This window comes from Monodon monoceros, unplaced genomic scaffold (genome assembly GCF_005190385.1).
Source record: "Monodon monoceros isolate NGI ecotype Baffin Bay Population unplaced genomic scaffold, NGI_Narwhal_1 Super_Scaffold_1, whole genome shotgun sequence".
NCBI lineage: Eukaryota > Metazoa > Chordata > Mammalia > Artiodactyla > Monodontidae > Monodon > Monodon monoceros.
In genome coordinates, this window is record NW_021703765.1 from 45,273,899 (window position 1) to 45,292,539 (window position 18,641).

General features: G+C 42.0%; 1 protein-coding gene across 5 annotated transcripts; it reads left to right on the forward strand.

Annotated features, from left to right (window-relative positions):
- Positions 1-413: 413 nt before the first annotated feature.
- On the forward strand, positions 414-18,295 carry AQP4 (aquaporin 4). 5 transcript variants are annotated; one of them, XM_029227569.1, is made up of 5 exons: positions 414-487; positions 11,698-12,112; positions 13,008-13,172; positions 13,454-13,534; positions 17,508-17,975. In XM_029227569.1, exons 1-5 carry the CDS (start codon positions 414-416, stop codon positions 17,784-17,786), a joined length of 1,014 nt encoding a protein of 337 aa, XP_029083402.1. In that variant the 3' UTR covers positions 17,787-17,975. The 5 variants fall into 5 exon arrangements, with proteins under 5 accessions (XP_029083402.1, XP_029083411.1, XP_029083431.1 ...); XM_029227578.1 differs by lacking the exon at positions 414-487 and adding an exon at positions 8,265-8,425 and having other exon boundaries at positions 17,508-18,295; XM_029227560.1 differs by lacking the exon at positions 414-487 and adding an exon at positions 8,469-8,545.
- The last annotated feature ends 346 nt before the right edge of the window (positions 18,296-18,641 follow it).

An 18,641-nucleotide genomic window follows, 5' to 3' on the forward strand; every position in this document is an offset into this window, starting at 1 on the left:
TATATGTGTGTGGCAGGATTCTCTTCCCATACTTCAACCAGACAATCATTTCACAACAGATCGTACGGAGAAGCAGAAAGGGGAATCAGCTGTCTTCTATTAAACCAGACATTAAAGAGAATTGCAAAAACATAAAACAATGCTACTCTTCTCACTAATCTTTTTGCTTTGAAGAATATAAATATATTTCTTTTTCTTTGAAAATTCGATTTAGTTGACATATGCTGGGTTTATTATTGTTATTTTTAAGTAAATTAAAACAATTTTTAAATTCTCTGTTTCAGTTCCTCATACGGTAAGGGTCAATACCCACAGTTCACATAAACAAAATGTTCATTGGAGGGTTCAGTAATTTTTCAACTGTAAAGTCTGATCAACAAGATCGGATTAGAGAATGGTACTAGGAGGCAGAAATGGGTGGGATGCAGAACAGGACTGAAGGAATCCCTCCAAGACACTGCAGGGATACTTCTCCCATAGGAAACTGGTAAGGAGGAGAGCATTAGCAGATGCAAGGCATCTTTAGGTTTGTTCAAGGGAATTCAAAGGATTTCCCATCTGAAGGCTTGTTTTCACTGTGATGCAAGGGTTGAGGTCATACCTGGAAAGAGAGGGGAAAGAGCAGGAAGGTGAGGAGTTCGAGGGACCCATGGAGCAGCCCTGGGGCGCCAGAGAACACCTGGCCAGAGCATGAGGAGGGAAGACTGAGAAGTACAGGGCCCCAGGGTGGGTTTGCACTGCTGAACCAGGGAAAGCCCTGTGCTCAATACCCTGCCAAAGCCACTCCACAAGGGCAGTCACATACTACCAGCCAGCTGGATTTATGGTAGTTAGTTAGTTTCTTATCAATTTAATATTACAACCATACAGAAATAGAACAGAATCTCAAAACGTTGTAGGCCCACCACCACCATTTTAACAGTTATAATGTTTTGCCATAGGAAACATAGACTGACTGTTTAAGCTAACTTATTTCTAGATACCTCAAAATGTCCTAAAATATTTGATTAGTTGCTTAGTTCACTCTTGACATTCTGATTTTATAAACACACAGTTTTTAAATTCTGCTTCCAATGTTGATTTCGAAATGTAACTCTAGAAGATTGGACAGTTGACAATCTTGCTGTCTTATTTTAGCTTTATACGGACAGCAGCAATTTTACTGGGGAAAAATTGTTAAATGGATTCATTTTTCACTTTCTCTTTTAAAAGGTATTATATGGCCTGTTGACTCAGTGTATTACATAGTGAGGCTCTGATGCAACTAGAAAAATCAAAGCTCAGCTTTCTTGTAGAAGTGAACAAACTCCAAGGGTTAAAGTGAAATCTTCAGGACCCAAATTCTAGGGCTGGATCATGTCCTCAACTATGTAATTTTTTATGATATTCAGTGATTATATTTATTAGAACATTTAATGCAAAATTAAAAAACAGGACAGCAATGACAAAAGAAATTAATAAAAAGTATAAATGATACATAAGACTATCACTACTATAAATTAGAAAACCACAAGTATATTTGAAACACCTATGAGTGTTCTCAGAGCACTAGTCAATACAACACATGCCAATTACACAGATGTGAAGACCACTTATTTTACAAGTAGAAGACCACTTCATGCATAATCTGGTGTAAATCATTTGGTCTCTGGTGCTCTAGGCACCAGGAGTCTTATTTTACTAGCAACTATTGAGCACCTGCCAAGATTCTGTACCATGGATGCTGCAGGAATACAAGTAACTATGACATGGTCTCAGTCCTGAAAAAGCAAGTATTGTAAGATAACCATTGGCTGACAACCAACCACAGAAGCTCAGAGCCTTTGACTGTGTAATTTTGACAGGTAACTAATCTTCAGGACTTCAGTCTCACTAACTATGGAAACACTTGTTCTCCTTTCACCAAAACTAAAGGTTCAGAGGATTACACAACACTCTGGGGCATTTGAGGAGCTATATACCCATGTTGGGCTGCAGGCGGGCCTAGTGATCGTAGCTGAGGTCAAGGTATTGAGAACATCACAAGTTCTGACATGAACAATCTCTGTCTCTGACGTCCCATGAGCCATATGGTACCACAATTTTTCTACTCAAAATGTTGTGCAGAATGAGAAGGGTAGTATGAAGTTTGCATACTTATTCTGTGAGGTCTTCAATGTGATCTGCTATTGAAGGATATAATAATGTTGGTATTACCAGGACATTATAGAGCTCTTCCATTTACTCAACAAGCTCTCCTTTTTTAAATGGAATTATTAGCAGTAATAATAACAATGAAGAATTGTATTGCTCTTGAAAGTTTATAAAGTGAATTTTGTATGTCCCCTTGGGTGATTATAAAGACTTGTACACAGAAAAGTATCACAACAAAACTATGAACTATACATTGAGTATGTCTGTAAAACTGTTTAGACCTTGTTACAATGCTCTGTTGTACTAATCCCTCTCAGATAGCAGTGGGAAGCATAGTTCATTATGTCAGTGTGTTCCTGGTTCACTAAACTGTTCTTTTAAAAGTCCCTCCAATTAGAAATGAAAATGTTATTTTAAAAAATGTTGGGCTGGCCAGAAAGTGCCTTCGGTTTTTAAGTAAAAATAAAAGACACATTTTTCATTTTCACTAAGAACCTTATGGAACAATGTATTCACCCTTTTGTTCCACTACCTTCCCATTTTTCAGGCAGCTTTGTAATTCCATCTTTCCAAAACATTTTATCTTTTTGAGCAAAGAACTGTTCCAAGTGCCTTTTATAGTCTTCCAGGGAATGAGAGACAGATGATTCTGGACGAATAGGATTTCTGGGTGGCATTGAGGAGTAAGTTTACTTTGGAAATTATAAATTTGTAAAATTATCCATCCTCAATGGTATTATTTTTTCCAGCCGTACTCAGTGGCCTGAGTGGACATGTGGAGCCATAAATGTCATTTATTATCTTCCCCAAAGAGCTAATGAGGAGATGACATAAAGGCAGTTTCTTTTTTTGTTTGTTTTTTTTTGTTTTTTTGCGGCACGCGGGCCTCTCACTGTTGTGGCCTCTCCCGTTGCGGAGCACAGGCTCCGGACGCGCAGGCTCAGCGGCCATGGCCACCAGGGAAGCCCAGTTTCTTATTTTTTAAATAAAATTTGCTGAGACATTTTGGATTAATCCATAAGACAGAGGGTTTTTTTAAAAATGTTACTTCTGGGCTTCCCTGGCAGCGCAGTGGTTGAGAGTCCGCCTGCCGATGCAGGGGACACGGGTTCGTGCCCCGGTCTGGGAAGATCCCACATGCTGCGGAGCGGCTGGGCCCGTGAGCCATGGCCGCTGAGCCTGCGTGTCCGGAGCCTGTGCTCCGCAACAGGAGAGGCCACAACACTGAGAGGCCCGTGTACCGCAAAAAAAAAAAAAAAAAAGAATATTCAAGTATGGTGAAATCATCAATGAGGCTTGACACTTCTAAGAGTTCCTGTGAATTTCTTCACACGTAGATTTCTTCTGTACAAGAAAAGGAAATACAGAGGTTAAAGAGAAGGATGTATGATCATTTAGGAAAGAAGCAAGAGAAAGTTTAGTCTGAATTATGAGAAGGGTCATCTGAGAAAATTCTTAAAGAACTAGACCGTTGAGAGTCTATCACATTTTTTTTATGGTCACAGATTATGACCCTTTCTTCTCCTTTCTTAGAAAATGTTCATTTTCTAAGAAAAGGCAGCATTTCTTTTAACTGCCTAGTTTTTCGGTCTACTCCTCCTGTCTACTCCCCCTTTTTACACACAGAATTTTAAGCATTTTGCTCTTTCCTTGAAACTGGGACTATTTTCCTTAGTGTATTAAAAACATAAGGATTCCAAACCTTTTTGTATAAGTGATAATAATTGCCAAAATGTTGATTTGGCTTTTAATATGTTCAAATTTAATTTAAATTTTGGAACAATTACTACTACAGACTACACTTCACAGATTATTAACCATTCCAAACATTTCAGTCCAACCCATTAGATCACAAAGTCCTTTGCTTCCCAGAAAACAGGTTTTTGACTGTGGATGTCTGAGCAGCCTTTAAAACGCCCAACCAAACTCTGAACTGTCATAGTAGCTGGGTAGGCGATAAGGGGTAAGAAAAGTATCCAGTCATCCAACCACATTTCTGCTTTTTTGTACAAGCTTCGGATGAAATACAGTCACTCAATACAGTCCTTCTGTTTCTCTTTCCCTCCCTCCTTTTCTCTCTGCCCATTGGCCTAGAGAGGGGAACCCTAAACCTTTTGGAACCCTGCCAGCAGGACCAAAAGAATCTCTTGACTATTTTCCCAGGGAATTCCTGCCTTAAATGTCAGCAGAGTACAACTTGCCAGCCAAAGCAGAATCCACCTGGACCTGAATCAAGAAAACTGCGCCTGCTATAACCAAACGGGAAAACCGGGCCCCATGGGGCAAGGGGACAGGGTCAGCGATAGAGTGAAAGGGTCCACGTCCATTGCCAAGACCCATGTTTTGTCAGATTCACCTCACTGAGGAAAGGAAGCTAAGTCAAACTATTTTTGGTTCCTTGCTGTTTTTTGATTGTTATTTTTATTTTTCTCTTTCGGTGGTGAACCATATCTCCAGCAACCGCTCTGAATTACTATAACAGTGAGGTAACCCCTCTTTGAAAAGGGAACAAATGTCCACGGAAGCCCTTTGTGGTGGTGCTGGGGGTTGCCTGCTGCTGCTTTTGCTGGTTTGTTTATCTGTTTGTTTTTAATGAACATAATGATATATAAGTGCTCTGGGGGAGGATTCATATCACTGAGATTCATGAAAAGCAAGATAAGATTTGTGAGATGCGACTGAGTCTGTCCCTGCCAGCCTGGAGACACTTCCTGTCTGGTCCTGAGGTACTGCTGGCATTTTTAGTGCGTTTGAATTAGTCTTCAATCTCCAAACACATGAAGAAATACTAAAAGTTCTGAGGGCCAGGATGGGAAAAGGGGTCTACAAATCCCACAGATATACATCAGCTCCCAAGGATAACAATGTGATATAGTAGATTAAAAATTAGGAGCAAAGTGCATCAATCACCAGTTTTTGCCGAGTACTGGTAATTTTCATTTACCCTTCTTTCATTTTTCTCATATGTTACTGACCTACAACTTCACAAAGCTATTCAACTTAAAACTCACAAGCTTGCCTGACACACAAGATTGATTTTACATCAATGTACCATGCCACTATCCTTTTCCTAAAGATCAGAGCATTATATAGTAAGAAAGTCAAGAAGATTTCATCAATAAATTGTTATTCCATCTTTAAATGAATTTAGGCCCTTGGAAGGTTACCAATGGGAAAAAGAAAATTTAGATCCCGAATCTCATTTGGCTCTAGGCCTAGGCCAGTTCAAAAACAGGTCAACTCGGGCTTCCCTGGTGGCGCAGTGGTTGAGAGTCCGCCTGCCGATGCAGCGGACACGGGTTCGTGACCGGGTCCGGGAAGATCCCACATGCCGCGGAGCGGCTGGGCCCGTGAGCCATGGCCGCTGAGCCTGCACGTCCGGAGCCTGTGACCCGCAACGGGAGGGGCCACGACAGTGAGAGGCCCGCGTACCGCAAAAAAATAAAACCAAAAAAAACAGGTCAACTTAGAAGCTATTACTTATATTCGCCAGGGCTCCCTGCCTCATACTTTTTCTACCGTCACAAGTGCATTATAGCTGATATCTTCCATTATCGTATGCTGCGTGCATTGCCACAGACAATCCTATTGGAAGTTTCTGTCCCTAGTTTAAAGAAAAGCCAGGGAAGGAGGTGGTTATTGCACAAGACTGAACGTGTCGCCGGAAGACCAATAAGACCATCTCAAATATAAAAAGGATAATAAGGAAGACCTAATAAGAAAAACTACCGCCAGTAGGTGAAGGGTTAATCCCCGGTCAGTTTTGAACCTCTCTGCCGAGAGTACTAATAAGTTTGACTTTGTGCCAGTTAGGGTGGCCCTTCCCTGGATGGGAACAGCCATCCCTTAGGAATTGGACTGGCAGTGATCAGCCAGCCAGAAGAAAGGGAAAGGGTCTGAGAAACTGTGGTAACCAAGTTCTGCTGGCCCTTTGCAAAATGGTGCTGGGAACTGCCAAGGCCATGGAGTGAATGCTAATGAGCTGAGCGCAACTTACAAAGAGTGGACCTGAAAAATGTCCCCCCAGTGACCAGCAGCTATAGGGAGTACTGTGGTTCCTGTGGATAGGACCACAGGCCTCATTCTTGAGGACAAACCTAAGCCTTGCAACATTGTTCCTTGGGTTCAAAGACCTCGCAAACACTTCTGACTCAATGTCAAAGTTTTCAAAATAAAAAAAGTTGTTTTGCACCTTTACAAAAAATCACATTCTAAAATCTGAATGGTAAACAGCTTTAAGAATCAACATGAAATATTTTAAGTGTTCTTTGTGGATTCCCATAAATTCCTCCCTTCCCCTCTCACCAGAGTTTGTTGTGACTTTCAGGGAGCATATTTTTAAAAGCCTGAAACCCCTGATGGACAGCCGTCAGTGTGCAGCCACATTCTTAAGGATGTAAATTCAATCTTTGTTATCTGAGAATGCTTGAAACAGGATTAAAGAGCTCCTCTGCAATTCACACTCAAAATTGTAATTCCTCTTTCTCATGAGCGCTTTTCAACCATTCCTAATTCTCTAGGACCCAAAGGAGACAAGAAAACAAAAAATTGTAACTATGATGTGAAAACATAACCGTTTTCTTCTTCTCTCTCCTGTATTTCTTTCTTGCCGCACCTCATTCTGAATAAAACTCCTACGTGAAATGCGATGGTAGGTGGAGAGGCAGGGCAGGGAGAGGGAGGGTCCCATAGGTAGATGTGAGTTATTATCACAGGTCTAGTTGTTGGATTGAGTGGTGGTTCACGGATGTTCATTATATACCTTAAAAGTAATCAATTAATTAATGAATTAATCCCTGGTGGGGCAGTGGATGAGACTCCGTGGCGCTCCCAATGCAGGAGGCCCGGGGTCCGATCCCTGGTCAGGGAACTAGATCCCACATGCATACCGCAACTAAGAGTTCGCATGCCACAACTAAGGAGGCTGCAAGCCGCAACTAAGGCTCACTCGTGCCACAACTAAGGAGCCCGCCTGCTGCAACTAAAACCTGGTGCAACCAAATAAAAATTTTTTAAGTAATTAATTACCTATTATAAAATAAAAGAGGGCCATACATGTGCCAGTGATGACAGAGTGTCATACACCAAGGATTAGGATTATTCCAATTCTAGGTACCTGGGGTCCATTTAAAGAAAAAAAAATTAATGAGATGGTGACACAGGCACTAATTCTTAGACCTTCCAGAGTTCACCAAACTCCTCAGTCGAGGATGCCTTCATGGGCACACACCTATGCACTTAGAAGTGTCCCACACTTTGTTTCATGTCCTGCTGTTGTGAACTTGAAATTCCTATAGTTCTTCAACAAGGAGTCTTGCATTCGTTTGGCACTGGATCCCACAAAAGATGTAGTCAGTCCTGTCCCAAGGTTTCTAGATATTAAATTTACCTAGAGTTCCCAATAATTTTGTGCCCACCCAACCTCTATATATTTAAAATTTGCCACTTCTCACCCAACAACTGTTAACATAACAGTCAGGTGAGACTCTACAGCAGCCTTATTTCCTGTTATCCAAATCAGTGCTGCACAGGCTACAAGAGACCTGCAGTTTTCTGCTGTGCTTAAAAAGCTGCTTCTCGCCGCATGGCACACGGATATGGCTCGGTGCTTTGTGACCTCCTGGAGGGGTGGGATAGGGAGGATGGGAGGGAGGGAGACGCAAGAGGGAAGAGATATGGGAACATATGGATATGTATAACCAATTCACTTTGTTATAAAGCAGAAACTAACACACCATTGTAAAGCAATTAGACCCCAATAAAGATGTTAAAAAAAAGCTGCTTCTCAGAACAAAAACTTCACATAGAACCCACTGGATATTTTACCACTCAAAAACAAATGCACCTCAGCCGAAATCTCAGTTCATCTCAACTGCTGGATAAAGCAAATCCATGCTGTAATAGTTGCCCAATTTCAACTATACATGTAACCAAAAAAAAAAAAAAGACAAATTCTCAGCAATTCTCTGTGGTAGGAGGAACTCAAAGATTTAGGGAAATCCTCATTTTCAAGGGTCACCAGCTAAAGAAACATTAACGTGAGCCAGCGTTTCGTGTTCCTGAAATGCCCTGTGTCTATAGCGATCAGGTAGAAAAAGTCATTTCAAGTTCAAATATAACTTAGCGATTGCCACATGGTGCAGAATCTTTCCACCCCTAAGACTCCACAAACCCAATCAGACAAGTGGCCGTAATCTGACTCCCAGTGCACTGGGAGCCCAGACGCAGGCAATGAGCGCTGCCCTCTAGCCAAAGGAGGCATGAGTGACAGACCCGCAGGCAGGCAGTGGGGGTAAGTCCTTCTTTGCCTTAAGGGAACAATGCTCTGACGAAAGATGAAACTCAGACTGACTCTTTCATTACAGATACTTGTGCCTTCTCAGGCAGAATCTAGAAGGAAACTCTCGGGCAGGTGGGTGGTTCTTTCAGGGCTGGGTATTGGGCATATTCATAAGAGAGGAGAGGCAGAGAGAGGGCAGAAGAAAAGGGATGCTTTGGAGCAAAATCCTCCAGATACTGGAGACCTGTGAAAGCACAAGAAAATGACCCTATGGAGGTAAATCTATCTGTAGTATTTTTCATCAGAAAAATTACTCACCCATGGCCTCAGCTGTCCAGAAGTGGCTCAGGCTGGGCGTTCAGCTAGAAAGTAATGTGTCCGGCTCTGTACAACCCGGTCACATCAACAAATCCCCTTTGTTCTGGGGCGAAAGAAGCAAAACAAATGGTGATGATGCATTTCCAGGGAGTGTGAACAGGGAAGGGAACATTGACGATAGATAATTAAGAGGGGCTGTGAGAGAGCTGGGGTGAGCGCATGTCAAGCCAGAGGTATGTATGTGCTGCCAGGGGACTTCGGGGTTCACAGCCGACTGAGGTTGGTCACTCTGCCCTGGAAAGAGATCAGCGTTTTGCACGTTTTCAAAGAAAGCTAAAGGCTTGCTTAAGGAGTCTACTTGTTTGGGAGTTTGGGGAGTTGGGTTTTTATTTCTCTGGCTGATAAAAGCTTGAAGTTGAAAGAGCAACTGAGCTTCTCAGATTAGGTCTCTGGAGAGGGAGGCAAATGCACAGAGAATGATCAGGGAAGGTGAGGGAGAGGGTGCAGCAAGAAGGCGTCTTGTACACAGGGCCTGCCTCTCCCAGATCCCTGTACTGGGAATGGGACCTGCCGCATCCTGCCCACCTGGCTGCCTTAGCTTCCTGCCTTGTCCTCTTCCTTTTTCCCACTAAATCCGGCCACAGAGGACCATCGCCTGACATAGCACCTTGCCCTTTGCCATCTCGGCTACAGCTGTGGGCCACTGGTGAGTTCAGAAGCCAGGCTTTTTCAATTTGTGAGTTTCTCCCCCTTTGGGATACTTGTCATTTCTCCCCCAGGGCACCTTGGCTGCCCTGCTCCAAGTGCTGTTTTTGTCCCTTTTTTTTTTTTTTAATCTTTATTGGAGTATAATTGCTTTACAATGGTGTGTTAGTTTCTGCTTTATAACAAAGTGAATCAGTTATACATATACATATGTTCCCATATCTCTTCCCTCTTGCATCTCCCTCCCTCCCACCCTCCCTATCTTGTCTCTATTTTCTCTTCCTCTAGGGAGTGTGATGTCACTGTCCTCCCAGCTGGGGTTTTTCGTAATTACAAGATTCACTTAGAGGAGTTCACTGGGGCAAGGGACCACTGGCGACAGGGCTGGCTGGTCCCCTTCTGGAGCCACCTAGGCTTGGGCAGAAAATGGGTTTTTCTTTCCAACTCTGAAGCAAATCCCCACGTCAGACCTGAGGCTGAGCCGAGATCCTAAAGGTCAGGGCGGCATTCCTCTGGTCCTTGTTGGTACAGCATGTCTCCACTGCCCAACCAGCCGGACCCGGGCTCCTGGGGACTGTAAGTGACTGGGGGTGGGGTGGGGGTAGTGCGGAGAAGGGCCCGTGCTCCGTAGCCCGTCAGAGGGAAAGCTGCAATAATTCTAATCTGTTAAAATACCTGGCTTTCTTGTCTAACCCTTTTCACAGTCCCCTGGGATGAGAGTCTCCGCTAAATGCTCTCCACGCTTCTCCCCTCCCGCACTATCACAGATGAAGGATAAGGGCAAATGTCTTGAATAATGGGGTAACTGGGGCCATTGCCTCCCAAGGGGAATCCTAGCCATTTCTTGCCATTAATATCCTCAAACCCCACCCCTTATCAGCTCTAAAGATCCACAGACATTAAGAGGAAGAAAGGGTCTTCCATCCCAAAGGCTGCCTCGCTGCCCTACCCATCCTCCCCCCTCCCCCCAGCCCACAGGCGCGCAAGCTCTCCCCCGCCTCACGCCCCCTCCCCGCCCCAGGAAGAGGCACCAGCAGAATTTAGAGAAGGCCGTCAGGAAGACACTAGAGAAAAACTGCTCTCCGGAGCCTCCTGCTTTGAGGACCATTGTCTCCCTGGCCCCACTCTCCTTGCCCACCTGCCTGCCGCAGCTCTGCCCAAGTCGCTGTCCCCCGCACTTGGCGGGCAGGGTTCCTGGGGCGCCGCTGGTACACACTGGCCTCCAGGATCCCCTTTGGTAGATTTTATCTGAGAGGTAAACTTCAAGGGGTGGAGAGTCAGGCCCAGGAGGGGATGGTCCCTCAACCCTGCAAAAGTGCGCAGAGGCCAGGTTGCACTTTCCCGGGTGAGGTGCCTGCGCCTGGTACCCAGCGGGCGGGGCCGCTGCGTCTGTGCACTGGCGCTGCCTGGAGCCCGCCCCGCCCAGGTGGCCGGTCCCCGCCCTCGGACAGGCGCTCCGGCTCCCCTGGGGCCTGCGGTTGAAACGGCTCTGAGCCGCCTCCGGACCTGGGCGGGCTCCCGGACTCCTCCCGCTGGCCGGGGAGAGCATGGCAGCGTCCCCTTCCCAGTCCCGGGTCCCGGCTCTGGCCCTGCAGTCACCTCGAGTGGCCCTCCCACCAAACAAGATTCACCTTCTCCAAAGACAGCCTTCCAGCCTTCCAGCCCTCCTGGCTTCCTAGCAGGACTCGCCTTCATCCAGAGTCTCCAATGGGGGAGAGGAGGGACAGTCAGCTCTACAAATCCATTTCCAGAATGCCATTTGAACCATAAAGGACAGAACTGGAAAAGACCTCTCTTTTTTATGGCTGTAGGTTCCAAATAGAAATGACATGTAAAAAGTACCTTGAAACGTAAAAACTTGCTCTGAAGGAATTGACTACAAGGTAAATATACTTGATTCTTAATTCTTTAAGGAACTTGATTTAGACGTTTTCTTTTCTAGGGACAATTCAGATACTTTTCCAGTGAAACTGGATGATCTTTGGATATTAACTCAAAGGAGATTAGAATAACAATCTCAATAGAATAACATAACAATAGTTACTGTTAGAATAACCATAACAGTAATTACTTAATTATCTCCTTAAGAGATAATTAAGTAATTAAGGAGATTTTCCAGAAGCATTCTTTCTCTGTATGCAAATAACTTTTGGCTGGGTGGTCTCCCTACTGTGGGACAAGACTGCGGGCCTGGACATCCTCACCTAAAGGCATAAACCTTGGATTGGTAGCTTCTGATGCCGATTTGTTTTTCCTTTCAGTAAGTGTGGACCTTTGTGTAGAAGAGAGAGTATCATGGTGGCCTTCAAAGGGGTCTGGACTCAAGCTTTCTGGAAGGCAGTCACAGCGGAATTTCTGGCTATGCTTATTTTTGTCCTGCTCAGCCTGGGATCCACCATCAACTGGGGTGGAGCAGAAAAGCCCTTACCAGTCGACATGGTTCTCATCTCCCTCTGCTTTGGACTCAGCATCGCAACTATGGTCCAGTGCTTTGGCCACATCAGCGGTGGCCACATCAACCCCGCCGTGACGGTGGCCATGGTGTGCACGAGGAAGATTAGCATTGCCAAGTCTGTCTTCTACATCGCAGCCCAGTGCCTGGGTGCCATCATCGGAGCCGGGATTCTCTATCTGGTCACGCCTCCCAGTGTGGTGGGAGGCCTGGGAGTCACAACGGTACCATCTTTAGCTCTTGTTTTCAAACTCGGACTCTAGGCTTCTTATAGACTACTAAGTGACAACTGGTGGCTTAAGAGACCTTCCTAAAACTGCTAATTTATTCCCAGGGAACGTCTGATGACTCCTGATAGGGGTGAAAACTGATTCCAGCCACGCTGACTACATCGTATGAAATCATTATGTGCTACTGAGTAACTTGAATAGCACTAAGTCTGGGTAGCACAAAAATTGTGTTGGTTTTTTTCCTCTCTCTCTCTATCCCAGTGACTATATTGACTATATATTTAACTTAAGGCATTTTTGTTACAATTATTTGTTGGTTCATTAGCAAAAGGAACAATTTTGTTTCTTGTCACGTGCCTGAGGCTTAAAAGTGATCTGCATCGAGGGTCACACTTAAAAAAATAAATTGGCATTTGATCCTAGTTTTGTTCTTAGATGATTAGGAATATCATTTGTTAGGTCAGCACCAGGGTCGATGAAAAGACCACACACGGTTTAAATTTTAATTGAAATATATATTAATTAATTTAAACCTAATTAATGGATTTAATCATTGCCCTATAAAATTACAAGACTCTTAAGAAACTCTTTTATAAGTTAAGTGCAGCAGTGGCATATTTCGCTTCCTTTGTAGAAAAGGGCATTCAGCACAAACTCCCCCTCGGTCATTGTAAGAGTAATTAATTATCTGTGATGGCCCCAAATGAATAGAAATTTATTTCTTCTTTTTGGAGGGGGCAGGGGTGCAAGTGTCTCAACTAGGGGTGGGATAGAAGACTCAAACTAATGATCAGCTTTTGCAGGGATAAAATGTGCCTTTCACAATGATATGTTATCATAGAAAATGTTCCCTTGCCTTAATTCAGATGGGGCATTTTTCTCTCTCCAGGTTCATGGAAATCTTAGCGCTGGTCATGGTCTCCTGGTGGAGTTAATAATCACATTTCAGTTGGTGTTTACTATTTTTGCCAGCTGTGATTCCAAACGGACTGATGTCACTGGTTCCATAGCTTTAGCAATTGGATTCTCTGTTGCAATTGGACATTTATTTGCAGTAAGTTTCCAAGCCCATTTAAGTAATTGATCCATGTTGTTTATCCTCACCCTAGAGCTGGATGAAGATGTTATGTTTCACAGCTGTAGTTCTTTAGTATCCAGCTACGTCTGTCCATTTTAGGTGATTTTTTTGCTAACTTTGTGATGAGAACATTGATATGGCTGCTAACATCTGGACATCTCTAACTGACTTGGCAAATGGTAGCACATTGCAATGAAGCCTACCTGTTAATAGCCCTGTTTCAGCAATGTCTGAAGTTGTATTCTTTTTCCCTATAGATCAATTACACTGGTGCCAGCATGAACCCCGCCCGATCCTTTGGACCTGCAGTTATCATGGGAAATTGGGAAAACCACTGGGTAACCACCATGTTCATTGTGCCTGTTTTCCTACAGTTGAGGACAATTACCCAGAGAGCTCTTTTTTTCCCATTATTTTGCTCACTAGTTTCTCTTCCTCCCAACTCTGAACCCCTAATTTATTACATCTTTCATAAAGACTAGGGAGAGACTAGGACAGTTCTGCTACAAAACATCTCATATCAGTTCTGGACCTTCAGTGACAGTCTTTTTTTTTTTAAAGCACCTGCTCTGGGCACCGGATCTGACAGACCTCAGCAGAATATATTGAACATGGAGGTTGCCTATCTGGAACAAGTTAAAATCAGGGTGGTGAAATGAATATGGTGTTTAAATAATTGAAAGTAAATCCTTCCCAGCAATAACGAAAAATATGCTTGCAAAAAAAAAAAAAAAGAAGAAGAAGAAGAAGAAGAGAAAGAGAAATGCTTAAAAGCATAGCCCATTGCAAAAATATTTACCTTTTTTGTTTACAAGAGCATGAACCCAGTTAATAGTATGGGAGTGGGAAGCATTTTGAACTGCAGATGGTGAGAAATAATTAGTGCAAATATTTATGCTATTATCACCATAACCATAACTGGAAAAAGAAAGGACTTTCAGAAAAGACACACTTCTCAGCCCCATGCCTACCCTACTTTTTAACGTGGGGACAGTGCTTCCAGAGAGCAGTGGTATCGATTGTTAAATACCACAGTCAATTTCTTTTCAATTGTCTCTTACCAAAAAGAAATTTCAATCCGTTAAATGAATAATGTGGTAGTTTTGAAGACCTCTTACACACTAATTTACAATAACCAATAAAAATAGGTGTATGTCAGCCAGCTTCAAATGGAGCTAACTTTTATTTTCACGTATATATGTTGTGAATGCTCTTTTACATCTTTTATTTTTAAGTCATGAATGTAAGAATATGTCACTTATGTTTTTAATTTATGTTCTTATTGTAGTGTAGTGGATTTACAATGTTGTGTTAGTTTCAGGTGTACAGCAAAGTGATTCAGTTATACATACTCAGATTCTTTTCCATTGTAGGTGTCGCTTATGTTTTAATCTCACGCATACAGTGGTTATTGACACAGTCACACGCACTCAACCTTGATGTACGTTGCAAATGAGAAGAAATTGCCCCACTGCTACATGCATTCACTTCTAAGAAAAGTGTACCTATCTATCCCATTAAAGTAATCTATCCCATTACATAACAGCATGAGAGTCAGTGATCAAAAGCAAGGTTTTGGACCCAGACATGAAAAACTTAGTCAACAATACCACCCATGAGATAGGTTACTTTGCCACTGATATTTCCATGTATGTCTCTAAAGATTTGCCACATTAATGGGAATACAAATTTGTAACGGGCAGTATACAGATCTTATGATAAAAGTACAACTTTTAGGTCATCTTATTCAAACAATTTTTGTAAATAAAATTTAGAAAAATGACAACTTTTAATCCATGAGGACTTTAATATGTGAATGAAAATATATGTTTTTATTAATTACTTGAGTTGTGGTACACTAGTTAAAATTTAAGTAGCAAGAAAATCCTTAGCTGTTGATTGAATCCAAGGTTTCCCGCTGTTGCTATTTTATAACAAACTTAATCCTACAGAAAATGAATGTCCATTTTGTAGCAAAGCTTGTGTGAAATTAACAACTAATTTTAAGTATGTCTGTAGATAGATGGATAGACAATAAATAACAAGATATTAATGATGAATTTTGTGTGTAGTGTAATAACAGTTTTTAGTCTTCTTTTCTGGATTTTCTATATTTTTAGCAGTAGAACTTCTTTACCTTTATGAAGTTTAAAAGTTACTTTAAAGGGCATTATGAGTTTGGGAATAGCAACTTGAAACTGAGATTTGTTTATTTTTGAGAGCATGTGGCTAGACATCTTCTTCGTAGGTGTTTTGGGGGAAGTGTCATAATGATTTAGCAGTCCCTTTTCTCCCTTGCGGGATTTTTAGCTTGTGGAATAGAACATACCAAATGAGATCTTACCAAAGGAACAAAGCGCAAAGACATTTAGAGGAGGGCTCTCATTTCTCCTTTGAAAGGGCATAGAGAAGGTAAACTCTGACATGGTTTCTTTCATGTTCAAGATAAGGAACTTGAACATAAGGTTCCTGCAGCCACTTTGTCAACAATTTCCCTGTACAGTATATGTGTTCAGTTTCAGCTTAAAGTTTGAATTTCTTCTTTAGATTTTGCAATGAGGATGCTAAGTGAGCTTCATTTCCAGAGAGTGTTTGAAGCCAGAAGGATTCATCAGATTTTTTTCAAATGAGAGAAGTGTAGTATCGTAGAAAAGAGTATAATGGTTCAAAAGAGAGGTCTGAAATCAGACAGACCTGAAATCCCAACTCAATCACTTGCTAAGCGTGAAGTCTTAAACAAGCTTCTCACCCTCTCTGCGTGTCCATTTTCTTACCCATAAAATGGGATAATAATAACATCTATCTCATAGGTCATCATTAGAATTAAATGAGTTAATACAAGAAAAGCACTGAGTATAGCCAGCTGAGAAAGAGTGCTCAATAAACAGGGTTTTTGTTGCTCAAGTCCATCTGTTGAATGAATGTCTAATATTCTACAGCCTATGTGTGCTCTAAAGCAAGTGTTGAAGTTTATCCAAACTCAAAACTTGTTTTATTCTAGACACATAACTAATATGATAGAAACTTCCAGTTATTGAAATAAATTCCTATGGAATGGCTAATCCTCAACTAACCATTATCCATAAATGCAGTACAGATTTTTCCACCAAGTCATCAGTGTAAGAACCATGAGGATGAAAGCACTCTGCAAGAAGATTAATGGGCAAACCATGAGGTTTTCTCTTAAATCAAATCACCAAAGTTGAGAGAGAAAATCATGTAACATGACGAAAGTGACTTATAGCCAGCCTAGTCCCATACATCTTTAAATTGTCTAGGAAACAATGGAATGGAGCAAGTTACAATGAAATTGGAACTATGAAGTACTTTACAAGTATTATTTCAATTTAATCCTGACAACCCATGAGGTATGTATTATTATTATCCCTGTTTCACAGATGAGGAAATTAAGGTTTAGGAAGTTATGTAACAGATTCAAGCAGTAACAAGATTGCTAAGTGGTCGAGCTCATATTCCATTTATCATGCTGTACTGAATAATTAAAGCCCCAAGTGATACAATCTGTACTATGGTTGTGATTATGCAAAAGACCAATGTAAGGTGGCAATATTAAGGAAAAAAGTACTCTCCAGAAAATTTTTCCTCTATTTCAGCTGAAGAAGTCGTACCCCCAAAGAGGACCTATCTTTACTGTAAGGATTATCAGAAAATGGAAAGAACATAATTAATGAAAGCAGGAAAAGAGAAGAGGAAACAGTCTTTTCTTATTTTCTGTTCAAATGTTATTTAGCAATATATGGATCTCTGATGTAGATTTAATGTATTCTCTTATTTTCTTTCCAATTCTCTCTCTCCTTTTTTTTAATGCATGACTCATTTGCTCTCTCTCTTTTTTAAAAAATAACCACTTATGTCTTTTTTTTTTTTTTTTTTTTTTTTTTGGCTGTGTTGTGTCGTCATTGCTGCGCACGGGCTTTTCTCTCGTTGCGGCGAACGGGGCTACTCTTCGTTGCAGTGCGGTGGCTTCTCTTGTTGCGGAGCATGGGCTCTAGGCACGTGGGCTTCAGTCGTTGTGGCTCGTGGGCTTAGTTGTGGCTCGTGGGCTCTAGAGCTCAGGCTCAGTAGTTGTGGCACACGGGTTTAGTTGCTCCGTGGCATGTGGGATCTTCCCGGACCAGGGTTTGAACCCATGTCCCCTGCATTGGCAGGCGGATTCTTAACCACTGTGCCACCGGGGAAGCCCCACATTTGCTCTCTTAATTTAAACCAGCTAAGTTCTATATCCATGCCTTGTTCAAAGGAATAGTTTTACTCTACTTACACTCTATAACTCTTCCATCTTTCCCCCAGATATATTGGGCTGGACCAATAATAGGAGCTGTCCTTGCTGGTGGCCTTTATGAGTATGTCTTCTGTCCAGATGTTGAACTCAAACGTCGTTTTAAAGAAGCCTTCAACAAAGCTGCCCAGCAAACAAAAGGGAGCTACATGGAGGTGGAGGACAACAGGAGCCAGGTAGAGACCGACGACTTGATTCTAAAACCTGGAGTGGTGCACGTGATCGACATTGACCGGGGTGAGGAAAAGAAGGGGAAAGACCCATCCGGAGAGGTGCTATCTTCAGTATGACTAGAAGATAGCACTGAAAGCAGACAAGAGCCCTTAGAACTGTCCTCAGATTTTCTTCCGCCCATTAAGGAAACAGATTTGTTATAAATTAGACATGTGCAGTTTGTTGTTTCATGTCATATTACTCAGTCTAGACAGTAAATATTTCATTATTTACCAAGGAGGAATGAAAGAAACCTATCATGAATTTCAAATCTAAAAAAAAAAAATCTTTTTGAAGTATCCCCAAAGCCAATGTGTATCTAGTTTATCTATTTGCTATTCATTACTAATCAATTTAAAATGTGTATCAAGATTTTGTTAAGGCTTGCCTGACAACTTACAGGCATACCTATCAGCTTACTCCTCCTCTCCCACGAAACCAGTATTGTCAATCCTCATTTGAATATTTATTCTGTTAAATCAAGTTAATCAATGGCAAAATACAGAGTATGTCATAGAGTCCAAGAGAGCAAATACAACAAGCTCTTTTATAACCAGCTCCCCTAGGTTAAACTACCTCGGCAAAAGAATATTAACAAGAGTCATTGCTAGTGAATTGTTTTCATTTATATTTCAAATATCCAACTTTCAACCCAAACTCCAATTCATAATATTCCTTCCTCCTCCTCACTGCCCAAGGTAATATGGAACTAAAGCCCAGAAATTCAAAGAATGTTCAGAAATCCTATATGTGTTCCACCTAATAAAACCTCCACATCATGAGGCACCTATTGAGATTCAGGACAAACAGACTTGTAAGATCTTATGGGGGTGGGTGGAAATTTACCATCATACAAAAATCATAAGGAAAAAGAAAATCTGCATGCTGGTTTCAAATAGTTGATCTGTTTTCAGTGCACATCCTCAAATACA

Coding starts and splice junctions, on each gene's coding strand:
- AQP4 (XM_029227560.1), top strand. CDS start 8,469: ATGAAACTCAGACTGACTCTTTCATTACAGATACTTGTGCCTTCTCAG. Junction 12,113..13,007: donor GAGGCCTGGGAGTCACAACG/GTACCATCTTTA, acceptor TTCTCTCTCCAG/GTTCATGGAAATCTTAGCGC. Junction 13,173..13,453: donor CAATTGGACATTTATTTGCA/GTAAGTTTCCAA, acceptor TTTTCCCTATAG/ATCAATTACACTGGTGCCAG.